General features: G+C 36.1%; 2 protein-coding genes across 3 annotated transcripts in view; both read right to left on the bottom strand.

Annotated features, from left to right (window-relative positions):
• Nucleotides 1–10,077, bottom strand: part of LOC102580672 (serine/threonine-protein phosphatase BSL3-like) — a 13,178-nt gene extending 3,101 nt beyond the window's left edge. For both annotated transcript variants that reach the window (XM_006340265.2, XM_006340266.2), the window contains exons 1-14: nucleotides 9,450–10,077; nucleotides 8,790–8,850; nucleotides 8,625–8,703; nucleotides 8,457–8,536; nucleotides 8,253–8,347; nucleotides 8,070–8,169; nucleotides 7,588–7,657; nucleotides 7,338–7,439; nucleotides 7,175–7,256; nucleotides 6,850–7,029; nucleotides 5,449–5,716; nucleotides 5,095–5,335; nucleotides 4,834–5,004; nucleotides 3,762–4,000 (exon numbers count right to left, since the gene is read on the bottom strand). In XM_006340265.2, coding sequence (XP_006340327.1) covers nucleotides 3,762–4,000; nucleotides 4,834–5,004; nucleotides 5,095–5,335; nucleotides 5,449–5,716; nucleotides 6,850–7,029; nucleotides 7,175–7,256; nucleotides 7,338–7,439; nucleotides 7,588–7,657; nucleotides 8,070–8,169; nucleotides 8,253–8,347; nucleotides 8,457–8,536; nucleotides 8,625–8,703; nucleotides 8,790–8,850; nucleotides 9,450–9,855 — 2,174 coding nt within the window. In that variant the 5' untranslated portion in view covers nucleotides 9,856–10,077. The remainder of the gene's footprint in view (nucleotides 1–3,761; nucleotides 4,001–4,833; nucleotides 5,005–5,094; nucleotides 5,336–5,448; nucleotides 5,717–6,849; nucleotides 7,030–7,174; nucleotides 7,257–7,337; nucleotides 7,440–7,587; nucleotides 7,658–8,069; nucleotides 8,170–8,252; nucleotides 8,348–8,456; nucleotides 8,537–8,624; nucleotides 8,704–8,789; nucleotides 8,851–9,449) is intronic.
• Nucleotides 10,078–12,820: 2,743 nt separating this feature from the next.
• On the bottom strand, nucleotides 12,821–22,594 carry LOC102580337 (GTPase LSG1-2). Its single transcript, XM_006340264.1, has 7 exons — nucleotides 22,064–22,594; nucleotides 17,134–17,235; nucleotides 16,969–17,055; nucleotides 16,210–16,303; nucleotides 14,706–14,762; nucleotides 14,304–14,383; nucleotides 12,821–14,215 (listed from the first exon to the last, which is right to left on the bottom strand). The coding sequence occupies exons 1-7, from the start codon at nucleotides 22,285–22,287 to the stop codon at nucleotides 13,102–13,104; spliced, it is 1,758 nt and encodes a 585-aa protein (XP_006340326.1). The 5' UTR covers nucleotides 22,288–22,594; the 3' UTR covers nucleotides 12,821–13,101.
• Between the last annotated feature and the right edge of the window lie 109 nt (nucleotides 22,595–22,703).

Here is a 22,703-nt window from a genome sequence, read left to right as displayed (position 1 = left end):
TCAAGAACCAGAATCCAATCACTATATATAATATTATTCCAACAATACAAATTAACAGCAAAGTCCTGTCTTAATCTTCTTCAAAGACTTTATTTTAATCAGGATCCTCCACGAGCTTTTCAATTCCTGAAATATTCTACAATCCTTGCACCTCAAATCATCAAACTATGCAGAGTCGTGCAACATGCGATTCCTTCTCTTCACGTTGTCGCTCAAACTTTTCAGGACTTCACTGATTTAGCGGTTACACAAGAAAAACTGAACAATGAAGCTCCATAAATATGAACCATATTCACATTGCAAAAGCAACCGATTTGTGTCCCCTTCCCACCCACCCAAGAAACAAAATGCATGCAAACATACCTTGCCCCTCTTCCTAAAGTTGACTGCCATAAGAATGGCATCCCAGCATGCACCTAAATTTGAAAAAGATCACCCCTTCCCCTTTTTTCTTTGGATGAGAGGGGGTCAATACCATCATCCCGCTCCCTAATCACACAATCCTAAAAGATCTTTCAAAAACTGTCCCATGTTACCTTGCATGTGTTCCTTTCGACAAACTTTTCCACTCTGTTACTATCGCCTCGTTATCACTAGCTAGAGGAACCAAAGAAACATCATTTTTGAGGAGAAATGGACCTTTGGTCTGACTCAACATCAAAAGCTAGGCCATGAGGTGACGATTGTCCAATACCATAAAACGAGATAACAACCCTTTTCCGCCACCAATGTGGGACCAGTTGTAACAGTTCAATCTTAATTCCCTGCACCAAATATCAAACGCTGCATACGACTCCTATTTCGCAACCAGTTAAAGAGGTTTATGGACTCCTCCTTATTCTTTTCCACAGACCTAGTGAGATGTTGTGACCTATTTACGTGAACCATTCATATTCGCTACTTCCATATTTTGCTGCAACCATCTCTGTCCAAAGGGCCTCTTCCTCATCTGTAACCTCCATAGCCACTCCCCAAGACTTATTGAAAAGAGCAGTGTCACAGATACCAAGTCCCCTTTCCTCCCAAGATAGTCCTAAGTATTTCGTAAGTTACTACACAACTTACAACCAAACATCGTTGTGAGGTCCAAGATATATACACTTCTCCATCTAGTATCAATTCTAATTTTCTCACATCAACCCAAAGTCTACTCGGAACTATTTATATATCCTGAACAAGCAACTGATCTAACTGGTTCGCAGTTTAATAATGTAAGACGTCATATTACTTTTTTACAACGGTGGTACCATCATGTACCTGCTACATCCCACCAATATAGGTACCGAGTAACTTCTCTGGCCAAGGCTTAGGCAGATGGAAGGAACCACCTACTCCCTCTGTCCCAATTTATATGACACGCTTTCCTATTTAGTCAGACAGAAAAAGAATGACGCATTTACTTATTTGGCAAACACTAAATGACACTATCAAATTTTACCCATGTTGGGTCCCACTTATTTGACAAAAAAGTATACAAAGGTGTACTTTTCTATTAAAAATTCATTTATTTTAATGGTAGTTTTGGAACATTGCCAACTCTTCTCATATTTCTTAAATTTCGTGCCCAATCAAACTACATATAAATTGGGACGGAGGGTGTAATATCTTTTGTATGGATGTTGAGCAATTACTGGAGAGTTCAAAGCAAGATGGTCGTTAAGCGACTTCAGGGTGAACAGGAACCATCATCTTTACTTCATTCCCCCCAGCTCCAGGAGCAACATCGATACAAGAAGGAACAACTAGGGGGAAAAAGAGAATCTCCTAAGCAAATGCCTCTGCTCTCCTTGGAAATTTGCGATAGTATTTTCATGAATGTCTGATGTAGGATCAAAATTATTATTCAAGGAGATTGGAATGTATATTAGGCAGCTAGGCAGCAAAAGATTTAAAGGTATTAAGAATTAACGTCCAGAGGGCTCCAAATCACTAGATAACTTCACAGTTAATAGTTATGAAATCCAGTGTAGAGGTTTTCACATGCATGCATGCAATGATCCGCATGTGATTCTATATAGATGAATGGATCTGTGGTTTTCCAAACGATTTTGTAATGGTATACAACCAATACCTTAAGGGGCCTGACAAATGTTTATCTACCATGTTAAATGAGGTAGAATGCTGAATGATATCATCTTATTTTATTGTATGTTCCCTGGCCCCAACCCAAAAAATGGTGAAAACCCCTCAAAAGAAGGATTAAGCTTGCGTTTGTGCATGCGATATGAAGTCATAATTTTAAATCAGTGTTTGGACATGCGATTTGGGATCATGATTTCAAATTACAATTTCTCCAAAAAAAAAACATGATTGGGGATTTCAAATAGTGATTTCAATTTTTTCTAAATGTTTTGACCCATAAGTTTATATTATGTAAAAAAAACACATATTCGGTATGAAGAGATTGTAGGATCCTTGTGAAAACATTATATTAAAGAATAACTAGTTACAACTATTGTTGACTAGTGGATCTTAGTAAAATTATGTGTGTTTTGAAAGTTTGTAATCGCAAACATTTATTTATAAAAGGAACATAGACATATGCGATTTATCAATGCAGCGCCTTAGGATATTTCAATACTTGTTTATGAATTATGATTTGCTCATTTGGTAAGATTGTGTAAGAATTGGAGAAATTTTGATAGTTTTCACTTTTCACAACTTGTAGGGTATTCACATTTATGAGAAAAATACAACTTAAAAAATCCAAATTGCATGACGAAATAAAACTTCAAATCAATCTGATTACAAATCATGATTTCACAACGCATGTCCAAACAAGCCCTAAGAATATTTCTCTTAGTAGATGGCTTGAGTAAAATAATTATGAAAGAGAACCTACAGTTGAACTAACACTAAAAGAAGCATAAGAAACACCACCTTGAAAAGTGAGGAAGAGAGATATAGAAAAGAAACCTAAAGAATAACATACTGAACAGTGAAAAAGAGACAGAAACAGAAATTGAATTGTTTGAGATGAAGGGGTCTAAACAAGAACAAGATGGATTCACTCAAGAAGTTCCTTCTCCTTCACTTTTCCCAGAAAAAAGAAGTGGAATTCAAACAAAATCGGGGAAATGGAAGAGACCTGCGTAAATGGAAAGGACAATAAAAGGATTGACCCCTCACCTTACAGACGGATGTGAATTAAAATTGAAGTGTTAATCTGATTTGCAAATACAGCATATGCAAGGTTTTTCGTACTAAGGAATCCATGAAATCAAAACTGCACTTCAAAATGGTATAAATACGAATAAAATTGTCAAAACTTTATAAGATACATGCATGTACAGTCAAAGAGGACAGTGTCTAATAATCGTAGGAGTTGGGACTTCAGGAATTTTTTTAAAAGCAACTCTTCATTATAGCCAGTTGGACAGCTTGAAAGTGGTACATGTAAGGAAATCCTTAGCTATTTCCTTGCCCTCTAATGTCCATGTTTTATTTACAATGCTTGGCAAGACTGGCCTCCCTTCACGGGAAAAACTCGAAAATGGAGCATCCCAACAATAGCATCAAAGTTAGAAAACTTAGATCACATACCGAAATAGAAAAAAACCAAAATAGTTCGGTTCGGTATGCACCAGTGAAGAACTAAAATCAAAGAACCGAACCGAAGTTTTGAACAAACGAATGCCTATCCCTAGTTGAAACTGCTATAATTTCAGCAATTTCAATCACGACACGGACTAGGCAACATAGATTCGAACGAACACTTTAACTAAATAAATACTGAAATGCAAGATTGTCAAGACACTTACGCAATATCCCCAGCAGTTGACGGGGAACCATACTCGTCAAAAAGACGCATGAGATCCCCAAATTGCCCATGTAAGTCACCAAATATCTTAATAGGAGCCCTTAGCTGTAAAACAGTAGGTTCACTAGCAAATATTCTTTCGGCACTATCACAAAGATCGGCGATCTCATTGCAGTCCAAAAAAAACTCTCGTCGCACAGGCGGCTTCCAACCCCGAGGCTTCAAAAGATGGGTGATCAGCTGAGACAGAAAGAAAGAGCAAAAGATTATAACAAACACAAAAAGTTATCTGTTCTAATAGGAACAAGACCGCCTAAGCTTATAGCAGTTATTCTGCGAACCGGATATATGTTTTTCTGTTGAGTACTGTGAATAGCAATGGGCCAACTGCCCCGAGTATTTACTGCAGTCCAAACGTCTCCCATTTGGAAATCTTCTTCTCTTTCTCCCGTACCTCTCCCAACCCACCTCTCTCTCTCTCTCCCCATCCAAGGCCACAATATATACATCAGAAAAAATGTAAAAGTCAATTTCTTTTCTTCACTTGTCTTTCCATTTGTTCTTCATGTGTCCATTCATTGTCTTAGGGACCTATAGGTTTCCTAAACGGAGGAATTTAGGTTGGGCCGCAGCATCAAAGGGAATAGTACGGGTAAGCGCCAACAGATCCGGATATCACTGTTACTTGTTAAAAGAAAGGAAGAATCTGCTTGGGACCAACTTCAATAAAATACTACCATATTCACTATTTATTTTTTTGATGACAAGGGAAACCCGCAGCCGCTGCCCTTTGGGTGCTCCTATGCAATAGCTCGCAAACCACATAGGAGAGGTAACCCGCACTAGGCAAGCCCGGTGCGACAAGCTCGACCCAAAAGGCAAACCCCTTGCTTTCGCTGGCAAGGGGTTTCGAACTTGAGACCTCCAACATGGAAGTCCCAAGCCCAAACCACTGGACCACCCCGAAGGGTAATTAATTTCCTGGCAATGGAAAATCACAAGTATACAAATTCCAATTCTGTTATTCTCGTTGCTAATCCTAACTAGTTGAAGCACAAAATAACTTATTGTACCTTTTTTGGAACACTGTTGATGGACATTTGTCGATCCAAAAGTTTTCGTGCTGCCGTGACATTTTCTGGGGTTCCATAACTGACTCGCCGGCCTTCATTTTCAAATTGATCGATAGAAAGCTGTCGTACCATACCACCAAGAGCACCACCAGTCTCTGCAGCTACAACTATCTATAAATGTATTAAAGGCACATCATCAGTCTATTATTGTCCAAACTTAACCAGATAGCACGACATAGCATAAAGGATCTGAATACTAACTGCACGATGATGAAGACGGACTCCAGTTGGGGCAGAATTATTCGATCCGGAAGAATCTAAATTGATCGAAGTAGATGCTGCTTTTCCACTTGGTGTAGCCTCTGCTCCACCATCCCTATCAGGAAGTTCGACTTCTCCATTACCTTGCTGTCGAGCTTTGGCAGCTGCTAGTGTAGCAGTAATAGCCTCAGCTTCTGCTGCAGAGGCCTCCACTAAATATTCAACACCTTTGCTGAGTCTCCTACAAAACAAACCCAAGATGGTGAAACTGAGAACCAAGGCAACAACAGAATTTTAAAAAAAATGACAGCAGGCACAATAGGCACTGCCATTATTATGCAATTGTAGACTCACCGAGATCCTTGAAGCATGACATTCTCAGTACTTATATCAGTATACATATCGCCATTTACAGGGGGAGCAACAGCATTTCCCAGTACAACAGAACCATCATTAACTGCATCAGGAACTGTTTGCCTCGTTCTTTCATCACCAAAACCATACCTCCCAGCAAGCCTGCCATCTTGTAGATTGGCGGCAGCAGCTGCGGCATGTGAAGCAGCACTTGTTGTTTCTGCGGCAGCCAAGTCTTCAGCAACAAGCAAGTCATCCAGCAGTACACCTGCGAAATTGGTGACAAGTAAATAATTGCCTTGCATAGAAGGATTCCAAACATCAGCAACTTTTTAACAGCTTAAGTACGCTCGCAGCAGAAACCAGCAAGTGATCCAAATAACTGCTCCAGAGGTTCTCATGTGATGTACTTTACATGGAAAATACTAAAAGAACAGAGAGGAGAGAAGCATTAATTGCAGCAGTTCGGATAGTCAACAAACACTTCATTTGTAAACATAACTGCAACATACCTACATATAAATTTAATATGAGATCGGCTAATTAATATATTGCCTTGATATCCACAAATGCCTCTTCTCTTGAATATCAATGCCTTAAGTTTCAAAGTCAGGTATTTGACAGAAAGGTACAACTAATTGTTCTCATGTATCTCATCATTACCATGTGTCATATGGACAAGGCAGATATTTCACTATTTTCTACCAGAGAGACCATTATCCACTTGCATACCGAGTAATCACTTCTCAGAGAATTATGAGGTGCTTGTGAATTCAAAAGGCTAAGTTTCACTTTTTTGTTCTTTCTTGAGCCACCTAGCTGCTAGCACGGCTTAGGTTATGACTTGATCCAATAGAGTCAAACCACCTTTTGATCTAAAAGAAATGGCACCCGATGAAAGGATCCAGATGCCACACTATGCCCCCGGGGAGGGAAAATATTCATTAACAAATAAAAATAATCTTTAGAATTCCCACATTAGTGTTTAGTTTCAAGTTTATATCAAACCACTAAGTGTTGCAGATCTGTAGATGTTTAACATAGTTTAGCACTTGGCAAGTCATTTATTTTGTTTGGATTTTGATCTAAATTTATAGTCTTTGGCTTAGGATCTGATTTGTACAAATCAGATGTTAGGGTCTATTTTTTAATTTTAGTCAGGCTGTATCGTCGGAGAAGTTAGTTTGTTGGGATTTATAAGCAAAGTAAGGATAGCTTCTATTTGAAGCTTTATCCTACATTTGGTTGAATTTAAAATGGACTATTACAAGGAGGGCAGAGGAGGAGAAATGATTACTAGAAAAGAAAGTGGAAGGTATGCTGCTACCTTCCACATCAACTTTTTCCAATTTTTGCAACAATGAGAAGCAGTTATTGAGCATGCATATCATATAGCCTTACCGCCACGTAGACCACCATAGATAAATATCAAGTCCCCAACAGCAGCAGCTGCATGCCTACAGCGTCTGGTCAATTCAACAGCAGCATCTCCACCAGCTGCATCTGCACTGAATCTGCCAGTCCTAGGACTAGTCACAACAGATTTTGTGTCACACCACACTCCTGCAGCTGTATCAAGAACTGCCAAAAGAAGAGAAGGAAGAAAGAAGAAACATGGCTGTGAGAATGACATCACACCCGACCAAAGTGAAAAGTAAAAGATATAACCAAATCAGAAAGTGTTAATCTAAACAAGCAATCAATACAAAGAGCATAAAGGAAATACCCGCAACACTGGATGAGTCCTCCACCATGCGTCCACCACCAAGTGCCCCTCCAGATACATGCAGCCGAGCATTAACAAAAACCTGTTACCATAAACAACTGATAACTCCCTTATGATCTCTGCCAGAAAGGAGAAATTTAATGAAAAAAAAAAAAATACTTACTGCAGCATGTTGATATCTGGGGGAGGGTGACACACCAGGGGCAATGGCCCATTCCCAACGTCCATCTCTATGTTTGGCAAGTCCATAAGCACTTGCCAGAGGCTATGAATAACCAAGGCAACAAAAAAGGTAAGAAAAATTGACCAGTTACGAAAGAGAAGAGAACCATCATGACATTGTGATCTAATTGCAAGGCATAGCAATATGATAGAACAAATAAATCAGTATAAAAAGTATATGCTTGACTCACCACGCTATTGGCATCCCTCCCTCCACAGAGGAGAAGAAGACCATCTGAACGTGCACTTGCAGTTGCATACCTAAACAAGAAGCAGGGCATATTAGGACTTCCTTAATTTCTTAATTGGTTGGGCCAGATTAGTATCACATTCAAAATAATCTGATTGCATTGATCTCCAACTAACATGAACAAACATTGTTCTACAGATGCAGCTCCAGGATAAACAACTTTTCATATAAAAAGCTTAGACACACTCCCTAATCAGATCATATACACATAATTTGCAAGCTAACTAAACAGACAATGCATCATTGACACTATTAACAGCATATAATACTTACAGATATGTACAAGTAATTCTTGAGATTTGCTACCTTCTAAAGTATAGAATTCTGAATAAGCAAATAAATACAAATCAAGAGAAACGATAATTTACTGGGTAACAAAGAAAATAAAGTACACATCTTCAAGTGAGAGAATATGAACTTTACATGCAAGGAGGTGGACCTTCACCCTCCGGTTCCAACTTCCGCCATTCATATGGTTTGGCAGCCGTGTCCAAAGCCCAAACATCCGCTAGAGGCCGTTTTCCTGAATACAGCAGAATGATTAAGATTATTCTAAACTATGTCATTGCTGAAAATAAATAGATCTGACTCAGTCATCAGACTAACCATCATTTCCGCCAATTGCCATGAGATATCTTTGCCCTACCAAAGCCATGACGTGTCCATAACGCGGACCTGGACCAGGTCCTTGCACCACAACCCTAATAAGATCAAAATCATTTCAGTAGTACTTAACACAAGTTCGTCATGGATTCACGCACAGGCAACATTCATTATGATAACTATAGACATTACTCGAAAGGTGCTAACCTGTGCCATCTTGGCCGTTGTTGAGTAAGGTCCAGAACGTGAAGATCCTCAGCTGACAAACCAGCTGGACCGATTCCACCCTGAGATGGATGGTAATAGAGCATCTTAAGTGGCTGAACGAGATTATCATACGCGAGGCAAACAACAAAGCTATCAGCCAATACAAACCTGAATAACAACCATAGTTCCCACAGCTGTAGCAACATGTGCAGCCCTTGGTGTGGGTGGCTCTCCAATGGGAGTGATCCTGTGGAGTTCATTCACATATTCAAACCTTCTAACTAAGCACCAAAAATCAATATGTAGCTTGTCACTGATACAATTCAGACTTACCTAGACCATTTATTCGTCAAAACATCATAACAGTGCACATCAGCAGTAGCCCCTGCTAAGCCTGCAATTAGATACAAAACCTTAAATAAATCATTTTACATTTGAAACCCATAGATTCAGTTCTACTACCACACCCGAGGGTGTGTCTAACATGGATGAAATTAGAATGAAAACCATAGGAAACCACGGTTCAAATCCAAGCAAGTCAGTCATAAAATCTATGTCATTTCTCCCAACAAACTAGGCGCTGAAGGCAAAGCTACCTAATACCTGAAAAGGTAAATAGATGCAGGTACCGGTAAAATAATGGAGGTGCTCACAAGTTACCCCGATGCACTAAGTTCCATCTATGTGCGGGGTCCAGGAAAGGGCCGAACTACAAGAGTCCATTGTATGCAACCTTACCCTGCATTTCTGCAAGAGGTTGTTTTTACAGCTCGTGCATGGCAGCAACTTCACCAGGAAAGGGCTGAACCACAAGGGCCTATTTTACACAGTCTTTATCTTGCATTTCTGCAAGAGGTTATTTTCAACCCGTGAACTCTGATCACATGACAACAACTTTACCGGTTAAGCCAAGCTCCCCCTCCCCATTATAGAAAAAGGAAATTACAAAAGAAAAGGTTCAGTTCAGCTAATCAATTAAGCTGGATAACCTACGAATTCCAGCACTTCCAGCAGATGACGGAGTTCCAGAAGCAGCCGAATTTCCCTCAAGAGCAGTAGCACCACCAAAAAGAATAAGCCTAGGACCAATATAATTAGGAGAACCTTCTTCACCAACAGCTGGTACAGCCGTTAACGTATGCCCACACCTCGGCCCTGGACCATCCTCCTTTTTCTCTATCACTTCGTGCACCACCGAATAAGTCGGAGCACACCTTGGTCCCGCAACAGCAGGACTACTACTACTACTACTTTGCTGCTGCTGTTGCTGAGTTTGTGAACTTTGCTGCTGCAACGAAGTTGAAGATTCATCATTAAGCTGTTGTTCCGACGTCGAACTATCATTCTGAACAGTCGGATCGTGATCGGATTCCGATACCATAGTTGAATCCACATCCATATCAATACTCTAATAATCTCAATCCCCCAAATTAAAGTTCAAATCCTCAACAACATGCATTTCCAACAAACATTTCAAAACCCTAATTCAGCACAAAACATCAGATCCTTCGATTCAATACAAATACACCCAAGATTTTTAAAACCCTTCAAATATTTTTCAAGAGAATCACAACCCAGATGAGAAAGAGAGAGAAAATTCAAAAAAAATCCATCTTTTCCCCCTTCTCTCTCTCTCTCTTCTCCTCCCCCCACCGAACCCGAAAAAAATATAATACTGTAGCTTCGTTTTTCTTCTTCTTCTTCTTCTCTAAAAAGGCGGCCAATATCTCTCTCTCTCTTTCTCTCTCTAAGCCTAATCATCCGCCATTTCTACTTCTCTCTCTACCTATATATATAGATTTTTATATGTACGGCCGAGAAAGTGACGGCGCTGACGACTTCAATTTTACTAGCTTACAGTGTACAAGTTATGCTACGTAGAGTACAACTACCTGAAGCTGTTTACAGTAGATTCTTTTGAATCCTTTTTTTTACCGGATAATGGTGATAACCGGTTTCCAATGTCAACGTGGCGTTTATCAAAAATGTTTTTTATCGAAAGAAAAAATTGTAAGATAATTTAAACTCAAGACATCTGATTAAACACGATCATATTTTATTTCACTATAATCATTGATAGTTCATACATAACTCACATCAAGTCAACTTATATATGACTCAAACATTTGAAATAATATTTCGAGACTATTCCATATAAGTATTTGTTTATGAAGTTAGTTCATTATTTCAACTTTGAATTTGAAAATAAATTTTAGAATTTTTTCAAGTCTTAATTTACAAAATTTCAACTTAAATATTTTTTTTAATTTCAACTTTGATATATTTACTTTTTTATTATTATAAAGCGAATGATTTACTGAATATTTAAGAGATTTTGATTAAATATATGTGAATTTAAATTAATAACAACATCCTTATAGATAGACACTTGTAGTTTATATGGTTGTCAATTTGCCTTTTGAATAAAATTTTAATTATTCATTTCATCATGGAGTTACTATTGTTTAAGCTAAGTCAATTAAAATGTCAACTTGCCCATTAAAACTTTTAGTTGACCCTTGATATTATTTTTAAGATTTCAAAACTAGTAGTACTAATATTAGTGATTGCTTCTAAATGTATCTTATTTTTATTTTGTGTTTGATACATAGAAAAATATCTTCTTGAAAAGATGTTTATTTGGTGTTAGGTTGATGAGTAAAATATATATTATGAAAAAGATTTAAAATATTAAATATTACAATAGTATTAGCAAAATTATGTGAAGTTTTATGATGTTCTTGAGTGTAAAAATTAGTTTATCAAGTTGATTAATTTTTATTTAAAAAATCATGAAAAATAGTTTTTTATATGATAATCACACATCAACAATTGAGTTAATTACCTTAAAAGTCCACCAATTAATTTACTCACTTATTCTATACATAAAATAAAAAATAAAAAAAGACTCTTGTATAGCTGTCTTAATTTATTATTTATGTGAACATTTTAGAAACATTTTCTATGATTAGTACTAAAAGCAAATCCCTCTAGTGAAGGTTCCAAGCCAAGAGTCAACCATAGATCCAACAACAACAACAAAAAGTAATAAAATCAATTATTAGTCCTCGTTTCAAAATAATTGTCACTTTATCAGAAATTATGTTCATTAAAAAATTAATAAATATAATATATACTATATAGTTTACTAAACTATCCTTCTTAATTTAATAAATGTTTCTTGAAAATTAAATAGTACTATTAAGAAGATAAAGTATAAGGATATTGTTGGAAAAACATTTACGAATTATTGTCTTAAATTTCTAGTATGATACTTATTTTGGAATAATTTTATTTATTTCTTGCTAAAATAACACTTAATTTTGAGATAGTGAAAGTGTTTTTTTTTTTTTGTTAATGTTGGGAATCTACGACCCAAACTTAGCCGATTAATTTCTTTTTTCTTCTTTCTATGCAAGGAAAATATAGCGTTTGGAATATTAAATATTTCACGTTTATGCAAAGACTCAAAAAAAGTAACACTCTAACAAGGTGTAATATAAACATAATCTACTTTAATCAAACATCAAGTTAATTTCACGACTCAAACATGTAAGTTATAGGTCACATAAATACATTATCTTCCAAGCAAGGCTCTCTTTTTATTTAAGGTACTTCCATTTCTTAAAAAAGTATGGTTTTCAATTAGGATAATATTGTTGAAAATACTTTTAATACTTTATCCTTTCAGATGGTGAGTGATGTGTTGGGGTGGGTGGGGGTTGGGGTGGTGTGAAGGGAACATATAATGTGTCAATACAAAACAATGACATTACATAAATATATTCAAATTGTAAAAAGTGATGCAAGAGTACAATGAATTATAGTTGTCAACCATACCATTTGTTTTATTATATAATCAAAAACAAAATGTACCATATTTCATGGTTTTCTCCAAAAGAAAGAAAGAAAAAAATATCAAAAACAATTAATTCATATTTATGCTGGAAAATCTCATCTGAAAGTAAAACTTTTCTCATTAAAGGTGATTTCATACTCAAATTCGAATTCAAGATTTCTGATTAAAAATAAAAAAATATTCACTACTTCACCACAATCTTTGATGATATATTTGTGAAATTTTCAGATGCATATATGTACAAAATTATATGATGTATATTTCACCAAAGTCCAAAATACAACAGTATTTGTATTGTCTCCTTTAGAAAGAACAACATTTAGTTCACACAAATTGGTTTTTCACAGGTCTTACACTGGTCTTACCCCAATAGAGAGGTGTTTTCCAATGTTTTGTAAGCAAAATAACATAAACAAAGTGCTACATCAACCACTATGACCAATTTATACTAGCAAGTTGTAAACCCCATAGCAAGGAAAAAGCTAGACATTGACATGTTTTTCTACTACATCTTGTTCAAAGAAGAATCATTGGCAACAGAAGATCAGATGAACAACATTAATCCAGATGGTTTTAAACAAAGTAAGATAATGTATGTGCTTACATAAGACTCACTCTTTAACTCCCTTAGTGAGAGTGCTACTGGAAAAATAAGCATATATACCGCACCATCATCGTAAAGATATGCGTGTAATATATAACGCTTGCAGTAATATATAGGTGAGGAAAAACAGCTGACAAGGCAGCAGAGTTGGGAGCCAAGAAGCCAACAACTTCCATTGACACCTACCGAACGTTTACAGGTCCAGTGTTTGCTGCTTTCCTGAAGACTCTTACTACTGGCATCCCATCACCTTCACCATTCTGGACTCTCCATGAACGGTCTTTCTTTCTCTGTGTTTTCTTGTGTTGTTTATGGGGAGCAGTTGAGGGCTTCTTTTTACGAGCTGCTTGGTTAGAAGCAAGTCCATTGGCCATATCAAATGTACTTAAATCACTCAGAACATGATCTAGATGTGCATTAATGTCCTCATCATCATCATCCTCATCCTCATCCTCATCAGAATCAGAATCAGACATTATAGGTCCATCAGCATCCTCTGTAACAACTTCATCCTCCTCTTCACTAGCTTCATCGTCTAATTCTCCCGGAGGCATTTCAAAGTGAGGCAGCTTCCCATCAACATAATCCTTCAACATCTGACGTGTTGCTCTTGTTTCATCAGGCAATCCGCTTGAAGCAACATAACCACGAGAGGCACAGTATGCTCTTAAAAGTTCTGCAGCAGTAGGTGGGCGAGACTGTGGTTCATATGGCTTTGGTTTCGGCAGAGATATGTTGTAGACATCCTCGATAACTTTTCTAGGAACTCGATTTGCCACCACCTGTACAGCCTCTCGATGCTCAGTGATCCGGTCAATTGGCAAAACACCACATGCAATCATCTCATATCTCGAACTTGTGAATGATGGAAACACTAAACCCGGGCAATCACATAGAGTAAGTTTAGGAGAAATCACAAGTGTTTGGAAATGCTTCGTCTTCCCGGGAGTAGATGTCACACCAGCTCGTTTTTCCCCCACCAAAGCATTAATGGTTGAACTTTTCCCAACATTAGGATACCCCACAAACCCCACCATCACACTTCTAGATTGAACATCTGCTGCCAAGTTCTCATCAGCATGACAAGCTGACCTATTCCTAGTCAAAACTATCTCCTCTGCTGCAGACTGTAAACGGGCCAATAGCTCCTCCCTGCCTAATATTTTCGTATCAGCATTACCTGCCTCCTGAGAGCTCGTTGGTACTTCTGAAGCAGTGAGAGCAGCAGAGGCAGCTTTAGCTGACCAGAACAGAAAAAGAATCCCTTGCTGGTGGAAGTATTCAGCCCATTTCTTTCTGCAGATGAAGCAAGAACCATAAAATTGCACATCCAAAAATAAGAAATCTGATAGGAAACAGCAACCATATTATCAGGCATACTGACCTGATAGAAATGGGTAAAAGATCTGCTTTGTTAACAAGAAGCATTGTTTTTTTGTGTTGGTCAACTTCTAGTGCATAAGCCTGCAATTTACCCCCGTCAATGCACAATCTTTATCACAACTTGTATGATATGGATACAGGTAAAACAAGAGAGGCATCACTAATATCAAGGTTTTTGGTATATCAATATATGTACAAAACCATTACCTTCTTTCTAAAAAAAATCATTAAGAAAGTAAGTAAAAAAAAAAGAAAATCAGAGTTCAACAATAGTGCATTAGAAGAATACACAGCCACATGTAACATTATGACAAAGATATCAACACATATAAATAGAAAATATATCATAGTTGTGCTAACACTGTAAGGTACTTCAACCTATGTGAAGCATTGAAATACTTACCTCAAGATCAGGACACCGATAAAAAAGTGGGTCTCGTGCATCAACAACCATTACAAGCTGCATACGAAGAAACACTAAAATAAATCAGCAATACTATTTTAGATAAAGTAATAAATTTCGTTAGGGGGGAAAATCAGCAGTACTCCAAAGAAAGATTAAGAAAACACGTCCATAGAAAGAGGGAAATCATCCAATTCAGAGAGAATAATTGAAAAGGGAAAACCATCCAATCCATAACAATCAAGTAGCAAATAGAAATCCAGTACCTTTTTTTATCAATTGCATTAGTAGATCACTGATAAAATTATACTACATAATAAATGGGGGAATATTTATTTTTTTTGAGATTGGTAACTGTTTCTATTTCTGTAAATCAGTACAACCCATGTACTGAAAACCATATTTACATAATGAACTCTAAAGGCACTGTCCTATCCCTATAATGAGTCTAAAACATCAATGATAGAGACGGTGTCATTAGAGTAAATCTGATTATACCAAAAACACAAAGTTAGAATACAATTCAGTTTTACTTGCTGCATACTCTCCCTATTCTCAAAAACTCTAAGATTTCTCTCTTTCCAGATAATAAATGGGGAATACCATTAGTAGGAAAGATCAAAAAAGGAAATCCTATCGACAAACTATTGTCCGAAGAGCCCAGAAAGGACAGGTCTAAATGAAGGGGTCTGCAGTCATGTTTTTAAGCTCTTTGCATACATATACTTCTTTTGCAAAGTCAACATTGTTCAACAAAGCAAACAGGCATACTTGATGCTGGACTTTTCAATAGTTATTATTGCTGATATTATCCAATAGTTGAAACTTGGAAAACAGTGGACATTTTTGAAATTCCATTATTGCCTAATTAGTCTAAAAGATACAATCGATCAATAAAACTGTGGTACCTTTTAAAGAAATTTCACCTTTTCATTTAAAAAGACCAATGAACTAAAACTGTGGGAATCCAGAAATTAGTAGGAGGCAAATATATACGAGGAAATTGTGATATAAGAAGCATGAAAGCAACGTATGGCTAAAAATAATTGACTAATCAGATTGCAGCACCTACGGAATTCAACAATGAGTTTAAAGGTTCTCACAGTTTTCATGGGTCAAACATTTGCAGCCCAATTACTAGGCCAAATTTTAACAGTGTTGACAGAAACAATTTGTCATGGGGAAAGTATCTTTAATACAAGGCCGGAAATGCTATTACATACCAGATTACCAACCAATCTTCACACTCTCTTACCCAAGCACTTTCAGGCTTCTTTACAAAAAATTTAACTTTAGTTTGATATGTTCAATAGAAAGCAACCTTAAGTTTGGAGAAACAGTTACTCTCAGTGTTTCCGTCTACATAATTAGATCAAATAAACTACACAAGAATTAAGCATAAGAAGTAACCAGTAGATTGCCAGCGCTAACTGTTAAACTGCCAACGAAACATTTTATCCTTCAAGGAATAAAATCATAGAGGTACAAATGACCAAAATCTCACCAGATCACTACGCTCAACAACTCTCCAAAGCTGTCTCCAGATATCCAGGTTCTTTTCAAAAGGGGTGAGAACCAGTTTCTCATTCTCTTCAAGCCTAAATAAATTTCAAATGGTTAGAGCAAGATATGTACATAAACAAAATTCACATGTAAAGCCATAGTCCAACATAAGATGGGAGCCTTTTTATTTTTGAAATTGGTAAAAGTTGTATTCATCAGCATTCAAAGCTATGGTGGCCACCTCCAAAAAATTACAAAAGAGTCCTGGATAGTTACAAGGATCCTATAAAATCCATTAATTGGATTTGGATTTCTTTTTCTAAGATGAGAACCTATTTGAAAGGCTTTCAATGTACTACTGATGCATTTTCTGGTCATAACTCCATCACACAAACTCACTATGAAGCAATGGAATTTGTTAGGTTTTTTAAGTGCACATGAAATATAATGGTTGACTAATATAACTGGGAGGGGAGATACAAATGCTCTGAATATAAACCAGGCAACTTCCTGTCTTAATCTGTGCTTACTATATAATCCATAGTAATTAACATTTACCTTCAACATTACAAAGAAAAAAATCATAGTAACCAACATTGAAGCAGTTTCCAGAGGAAAATGAATGCAAGATATCTTAAACATCCATCTTGAATTTACAAAATTCATAGTTCCTGCCCCAAAAGAGAGGAAAGCAACAATATTTACAAGCATGCATTCAATAGTGTAGCGTAGTAGTAAAATGTCCTTTAATAGCACTGACCTTGCAAGATTGCGTCGCCAAGCTAGAAAAGCTTGTCTTTCATTGATATCAAGCTCTTCTACTGACATTCTAGTATTCCATGGGGGCCTGGAAAAAGAGGTACACTTCAGGACCTTGGACCAGGACACCAGATAGTGCACTAGATTAAGAAAGGGGAACAATTACCTGCGTGGAACACGAAGACTACTAGCATGCAAAGCCTCCTCTTTCTTCTGCTGCTTCAATCTTTCTTCAGGTCCCATATCACCAGTACTAGAGCCAGAGTCCCTATTATGACAAAGTCAGGCAACAACCACCATCAGTGTAAAAGGTATGTAATCTTTCAATTCTGTCAGAGAGGACACTAACACACAGAGCTACAATAGCAAAAAGTCAAGGGAAAAAATCAGCAAAAATGAGCCAGGTAAAAGATGAGAAGTGAAATAGCATAAAAAACAGTTCCTCAGAGATGAAACCACTTGTTATAGGATCTCGGTCAACACTACACCAGCATATACTATGAAAATTAGAAAAGTTAATTTGGCGCAATAATGCAAATGGTAAACCAAGATTACTCAATCTGAACAGAGAAGTTCATACAAATGACCTAACTTTTACCGGGCTGACCATGAAACATAATCTGCAATTTTATCATTTACCTTAGTTTAAATTCAAATCAGTGCCTCTATTACAGAGACCATAACAATTCTGCTCAGGTAATGTTGACTGGTTACACAAGCTCAAGCAAAACAAATACAACATAGCAAATGTTGGAATTTTGTTTAAATTAAATTATTAATAAGTATTTTAAATGGAAGGATGTGTCTTTTATTGAAAGATTGCGTCTTTTAAATAAAAGATTGCGTCCTTTCATTCTTTGATACCACCGGTTCTATTTAAATTCAACTTCTGCAGGTTCCAACATAACTTAACAAAGTATCTTTCTTTACAACATTCTCCAAAGAATTCTTTTCTTCTCCAAAAGATCAAGTTCAAATACTTGCTTTCTAATGGGATTTCTTCACTATCTGCTTAGTGCAGAAATTCATACTTCATAGGCTTGTCATACCCACCAAAACTATTTGTGTGCAATCCCATAGCAATCTCACAGAGGAGAGGGAGCAAATATCGTTTTTAGGAAAGCATTTCGCACGTGTTTCGGTCCTTCAACTCTGTCCGTTTGTTCATATTATCAAAACTTCATCTTTGTGTTCTTCTTTGTATATATTTTCCAATAGCAAAGGCTGCAATAAACCAAGATGTGGAACCCTGTATCACAATAATTTCTGATGGAGATTTGATTCACTTCCCGTTCACTGAATATGTAAGACTTGAGAGGATTTCCTTCTCTGTTCATATCAACAGTGTTACCATTCCACTTGCTTTCAAAGTCACTACTTCATCTACACCAATCAAGTCATTCCCAAAGAACAATATTTGGATTTCTCAATTAGAGTTAGAACACAGTTACATATGCTAATGGATACTTCCTTCTGAATCAAATCTACCTTTAGGATTCTGGTGCTATCTACTTACATGATGCCCATCAGACAAAGCCCTTGAGATTTCTTCACTACTAGATTATTACAGTTCATTAGATATAGAAGCCTTCAGAAAAGAAACTTCTGAACTAGAGAATCCATAAGTTCTATGCCTTCAAAACTAGGAACATACATCTGTGATGCAATGAGCCAATGACTATGCAAGAGTGACAGGAGATCCGACTCTAGTGAGTCTTTGAAAAATTTACAAGATTAAAGTTACCTATTTCAAAAAAAAATTACAAGATTAAAAGATCTACTGTCAGCAGTAATAGGGGAAGGTATGAAAGTTTGTTTCTTAGAGCCTGTTTGGATTGGCTTTTCATTTTTGGCTTATTTTTAGCATTTTAGCTTAAAACTAAGTGCTTATAAGCACTTACTTACCCAAACACTCTAAAAGTGCTTAAAAGCTATTTTAGCTGAAAAATAGTTAAAACAAGCCAATCCAAACGGGCTCTTAGTCCACTGAAGAAATGTATTTCAGCCACTCAGAGTTATTGAGACAGTAGGTTTTTGAAAATGTATCTTCATCTTCTTTTTTTGATGAAGTAAGATGTTCTATTAGCAGGGCATCAAGTGGATGCAGAGTAGTTACATAAACCTAGCTAGTGCCAGAGATTACAAAGATAGAAACCTTTGTGTACAAAACAAAACAAAAAGGTTCCACCTAAATAAGATCCTACTCCTGTTGTGAGTCTATAAAGTCAAAACATGCTATTTTTATCTTTCATGTATTGTAGATTACGTCCAAAACCCCAAATACATAAGCAAGTATACTTCACTTTCTGTACAGCCCTTCAAAGCATCTTGCAATGCTTCATTTCCATTTTACCTGAATAGACAAACTTTATGAAAATAAGTCTTCAGTATCAATTTGGGAAACATCAAACATTATTTCCCTTTTCTTTCTTGAAAGATGATGTATGTTTTTTGTTTCCTTTTATTTTAAATGGACTCCTCATACGGCAATTCCACCCACAACACTCAACTAAGCCCTTCATGCAAGCATTCCATTAAAGCAACTCACGCTGTGCCAAGGAAAAAGGGGGCTCCTTCCTTTACTGTGGATTTTTACAATAGCAAATCCTTCCTTTACCATTCCATAACTTTTTAACATGGCAAAACAAGTTGTCAGCAGTGCTACACTAGGTCTCATTGGAAATGATGCATATGATTGTAACGACAATTCAAACCCATTCACTCTACAATTAAGCTAAAATGAACATCTCACAGCAGAAAAAACAGAACAGTAAGATATTGCTCAGAATGGGGCAAAAAAAGGCACTTGTTCTGCTTTTTTTCATTTTGTTCTTCTACTTTTAGTTTCTTCTATGTTGCACTTGAGAAAATTATCAAGAATTGATCTTGGTATCTAAAGGACAATCTAATATCGACACTATAAAATGTTAACCAAAAAAAGTCCCAACCTCATCCAGTACCCAATTTTCTCTGTTTTTTTCTAGAAACTCGATCAAAAAATCAAACCAAGCAACCAGCAAGCATTACAATTCTCTAGCAATAAACCAACCCCCAAACCCCAAAAAAAAGGAAGGGGGAGAACACGCACATTCAGAAATGCATGATTTATTAACAAAATAGAGTAGAAGAGAAGAATATCAACAGAAAATTACCAATCTTTTTATTTTGTTTGATAAGTAACTGCAAAATTTCCCAATTTATCTGAAATATTATAGTTATTTCTACTCGCTTACATATGATATTTTATCTCCAAAATTTCAAGTCCTGAGTTTGAGGCCAGTGTATGTCAATTCCTAGTTATAGGGCGAACAAATTATGTATGCAATAGACACAATGTCTTTCCCATTTACTTACATAATGCATCACTTATAAAAAAAATATACTGAGTTTCACATATAGAAGGTTTATGAACAGCATATTGTGGAGTTTCAGATGTAAAATTTACATCATATCATGTTTAAATTTCACATGCAAGAAGTTTTCGAACTCCAACATAATATGTTGAAATTTGTTTATTTACATTTCATTTTCATAATAAAATAATTTCAATTAAAAGTGGATGCATGTAAATTTCATTTCACCTTGTGTTACAACTTACACGTGCCAATTTCCAAACAGCCTTATATGGTATGGAGTAGTGATGGTTCTTTCTTGAAAATGTCAAAGACACTATTCTAAGATGAACATAAACTGAAAGGACAAAATATAAAACTGAAAAAGGCAGCGAATTAAAATAAATTGGATGGACAAATAATAGGAGCAGTAATTATAAATATTAATTATCTGTATGGTGATTCTCTCTAAAAACATGCATGGGTCTTGTTTACTTTTCTTTGTCCACTAAATTTAATTTTTTTACTACTACAAGGTGCAATATCACATTTTTTAGTAAAAAAAAGTCAAGTAGACAGTAAAACCTAAGAAATTAATCTCATTGAAAGCCAGAACTTGGACGATAATGGTTGTCTTCAAGTTCTGATTGACCTATGAGATCACACATGACTAAAGCATATATACAAAACATGTAAGCTAAGTTGAACATGACAATTGGTTCTTGTTTCGAACATGAAAAACCTATATTCATTGAACAACACGCAAGGGAAATAGGCGCCATTAAGAGTAGTCATGCATTGGTGAAGGGAAACAATTCCCAGTATTCACTCTCTTGATTATAACCATACAACAATTGTTCTTGTGAGATCATCCACCAACATTCCGACTGACACCGTCGATAGTCCCTATCGGTATCATAGGCATTAAAATGGTGCCAAATGGAACCATCACTCTCCCATCGAACGTCACAATAAAATAAAGTAGTACCCCAGAAATTAACTCTAAAACTCCAATTAACTTCATCATCTTCTTCCAATATTGATTGTCCTAGGTCATTGTCATGAGAATGACAATGGATAGTCATGGGAATTCCATCTGATAGCCTATTAATAACATGTACTTGGACTCTTTTGTGCCCTGGCAAATGTATACTAATCCCTCTTGCTAAGGAACATGATCCAAAAATAAGTACATAAAGAGTAATAAGGAGAAAAAGAATGTAATATTTGCACTTGAAAGTTTTCATTTTGATTTTAAAAGTTAGCTCTATTGGTTTTGGACTTCTATGTTATATAGATAGATAGATAGATACAAAAACAAAAAAAAAACAAAATTGAGGTTTCAGGGGTGGTGATTTTTAGATTGTCCTAATAAAGAATGTGATCAACTTTTTGATCTAAACATCATTCATATAAAGACTGTGACTAATTAGCTACCCATCTTTTATCTTGATTTTATTTAGTCTATTAATGAAAATAATTATTGCTATATTTCAGCAGGCAACAAAGAGTAGCCATAACCATTGTTTCTTAGGTTCAAATCCCAACAGAGACAAAACAGGTGCTTTCTTCCTATCTATTCTAACCTACCCTTGCTGAACAAGAATTACTCGAGCTGCACACAAACTTTCCTGGACACCACCATTGGCTAATATATGTAACCCATATACAATAACGTGTATAATCTATGTATACGAGCTTGAAAAAGTAAACAGTGAATCCCTAAAAATACCAAAAAATGAATATTAATTAAAGGGGACTTACAGATTGACGAGAAGATTAACAGGAGGATTAAGGTCAGAATAGAGGCGGTGAGCTTCATCTGTCTGTTCTATTACAGCTTCTAAATCAGTAACTTCAGTTACAGATTCCAGAACCTTCTTATTATGATTCCTATAAACTTGCCCCTTCTCTTTCGATTGCTGAATCATCTGATTATGGTGCTTCACCAGTGCCCTACCTAACGAAGTTTTTTCTCCTTTACCCATTACTCCTTTTCTCTTCAAATCCAATTAGCTCAACCAAAAAAAAAGTAAAAACTCAGATAGAGAAGCTAATTGGGTATACAAAGATTGCAACTTTTTGGCCGCCGGAGTCGGTGGTAAATGTCGGCGGTGAAGGGTAGGCGGCGGCGGAGCAGGGTTGCTTATCTTTCTTTATTTTTATTTTTTTGAAAAAATGCAATTTTTTGACCCCTAAATAATAAGGTGGAAATTTAGAGATAGACCCTTAAATATAGTATTGATTGTAAGTTCAGACACTTAAGTTTTTATATTTATCATTTAAGTACTTTTATTTTGATGAATATGTAAAGTGAATTTGGTCCAAATTCTATTTATATTTAAAAATTTATTTAATTTATTATAAATTATTAATATAGAATTAGTGATTCAAAAGGAAAATA

The sequence above is a fragment of the Solanum tuberosum genome, unplaced genomic scaffold (assembly GCF_000226075.1).
Source record: "Solanum tuberosum cultivar DM 1-3 516 R44 unplaced genomic scaffold, SolTub_3.0 scf00017, whole genome shotgun sequence".
In the NCBI taxonomy this organism is placed as follows: Eukaryota; Viridiplantae; Streptophyta; class Magnoliopsida; order Solanales; family Solanaceae; genus Solanum; species Solanum tuberosum.
Note: the sequence above shows the minus strand (reverse complement) of the source record. Positions and strands in the feature narration are given on the sequence as shown.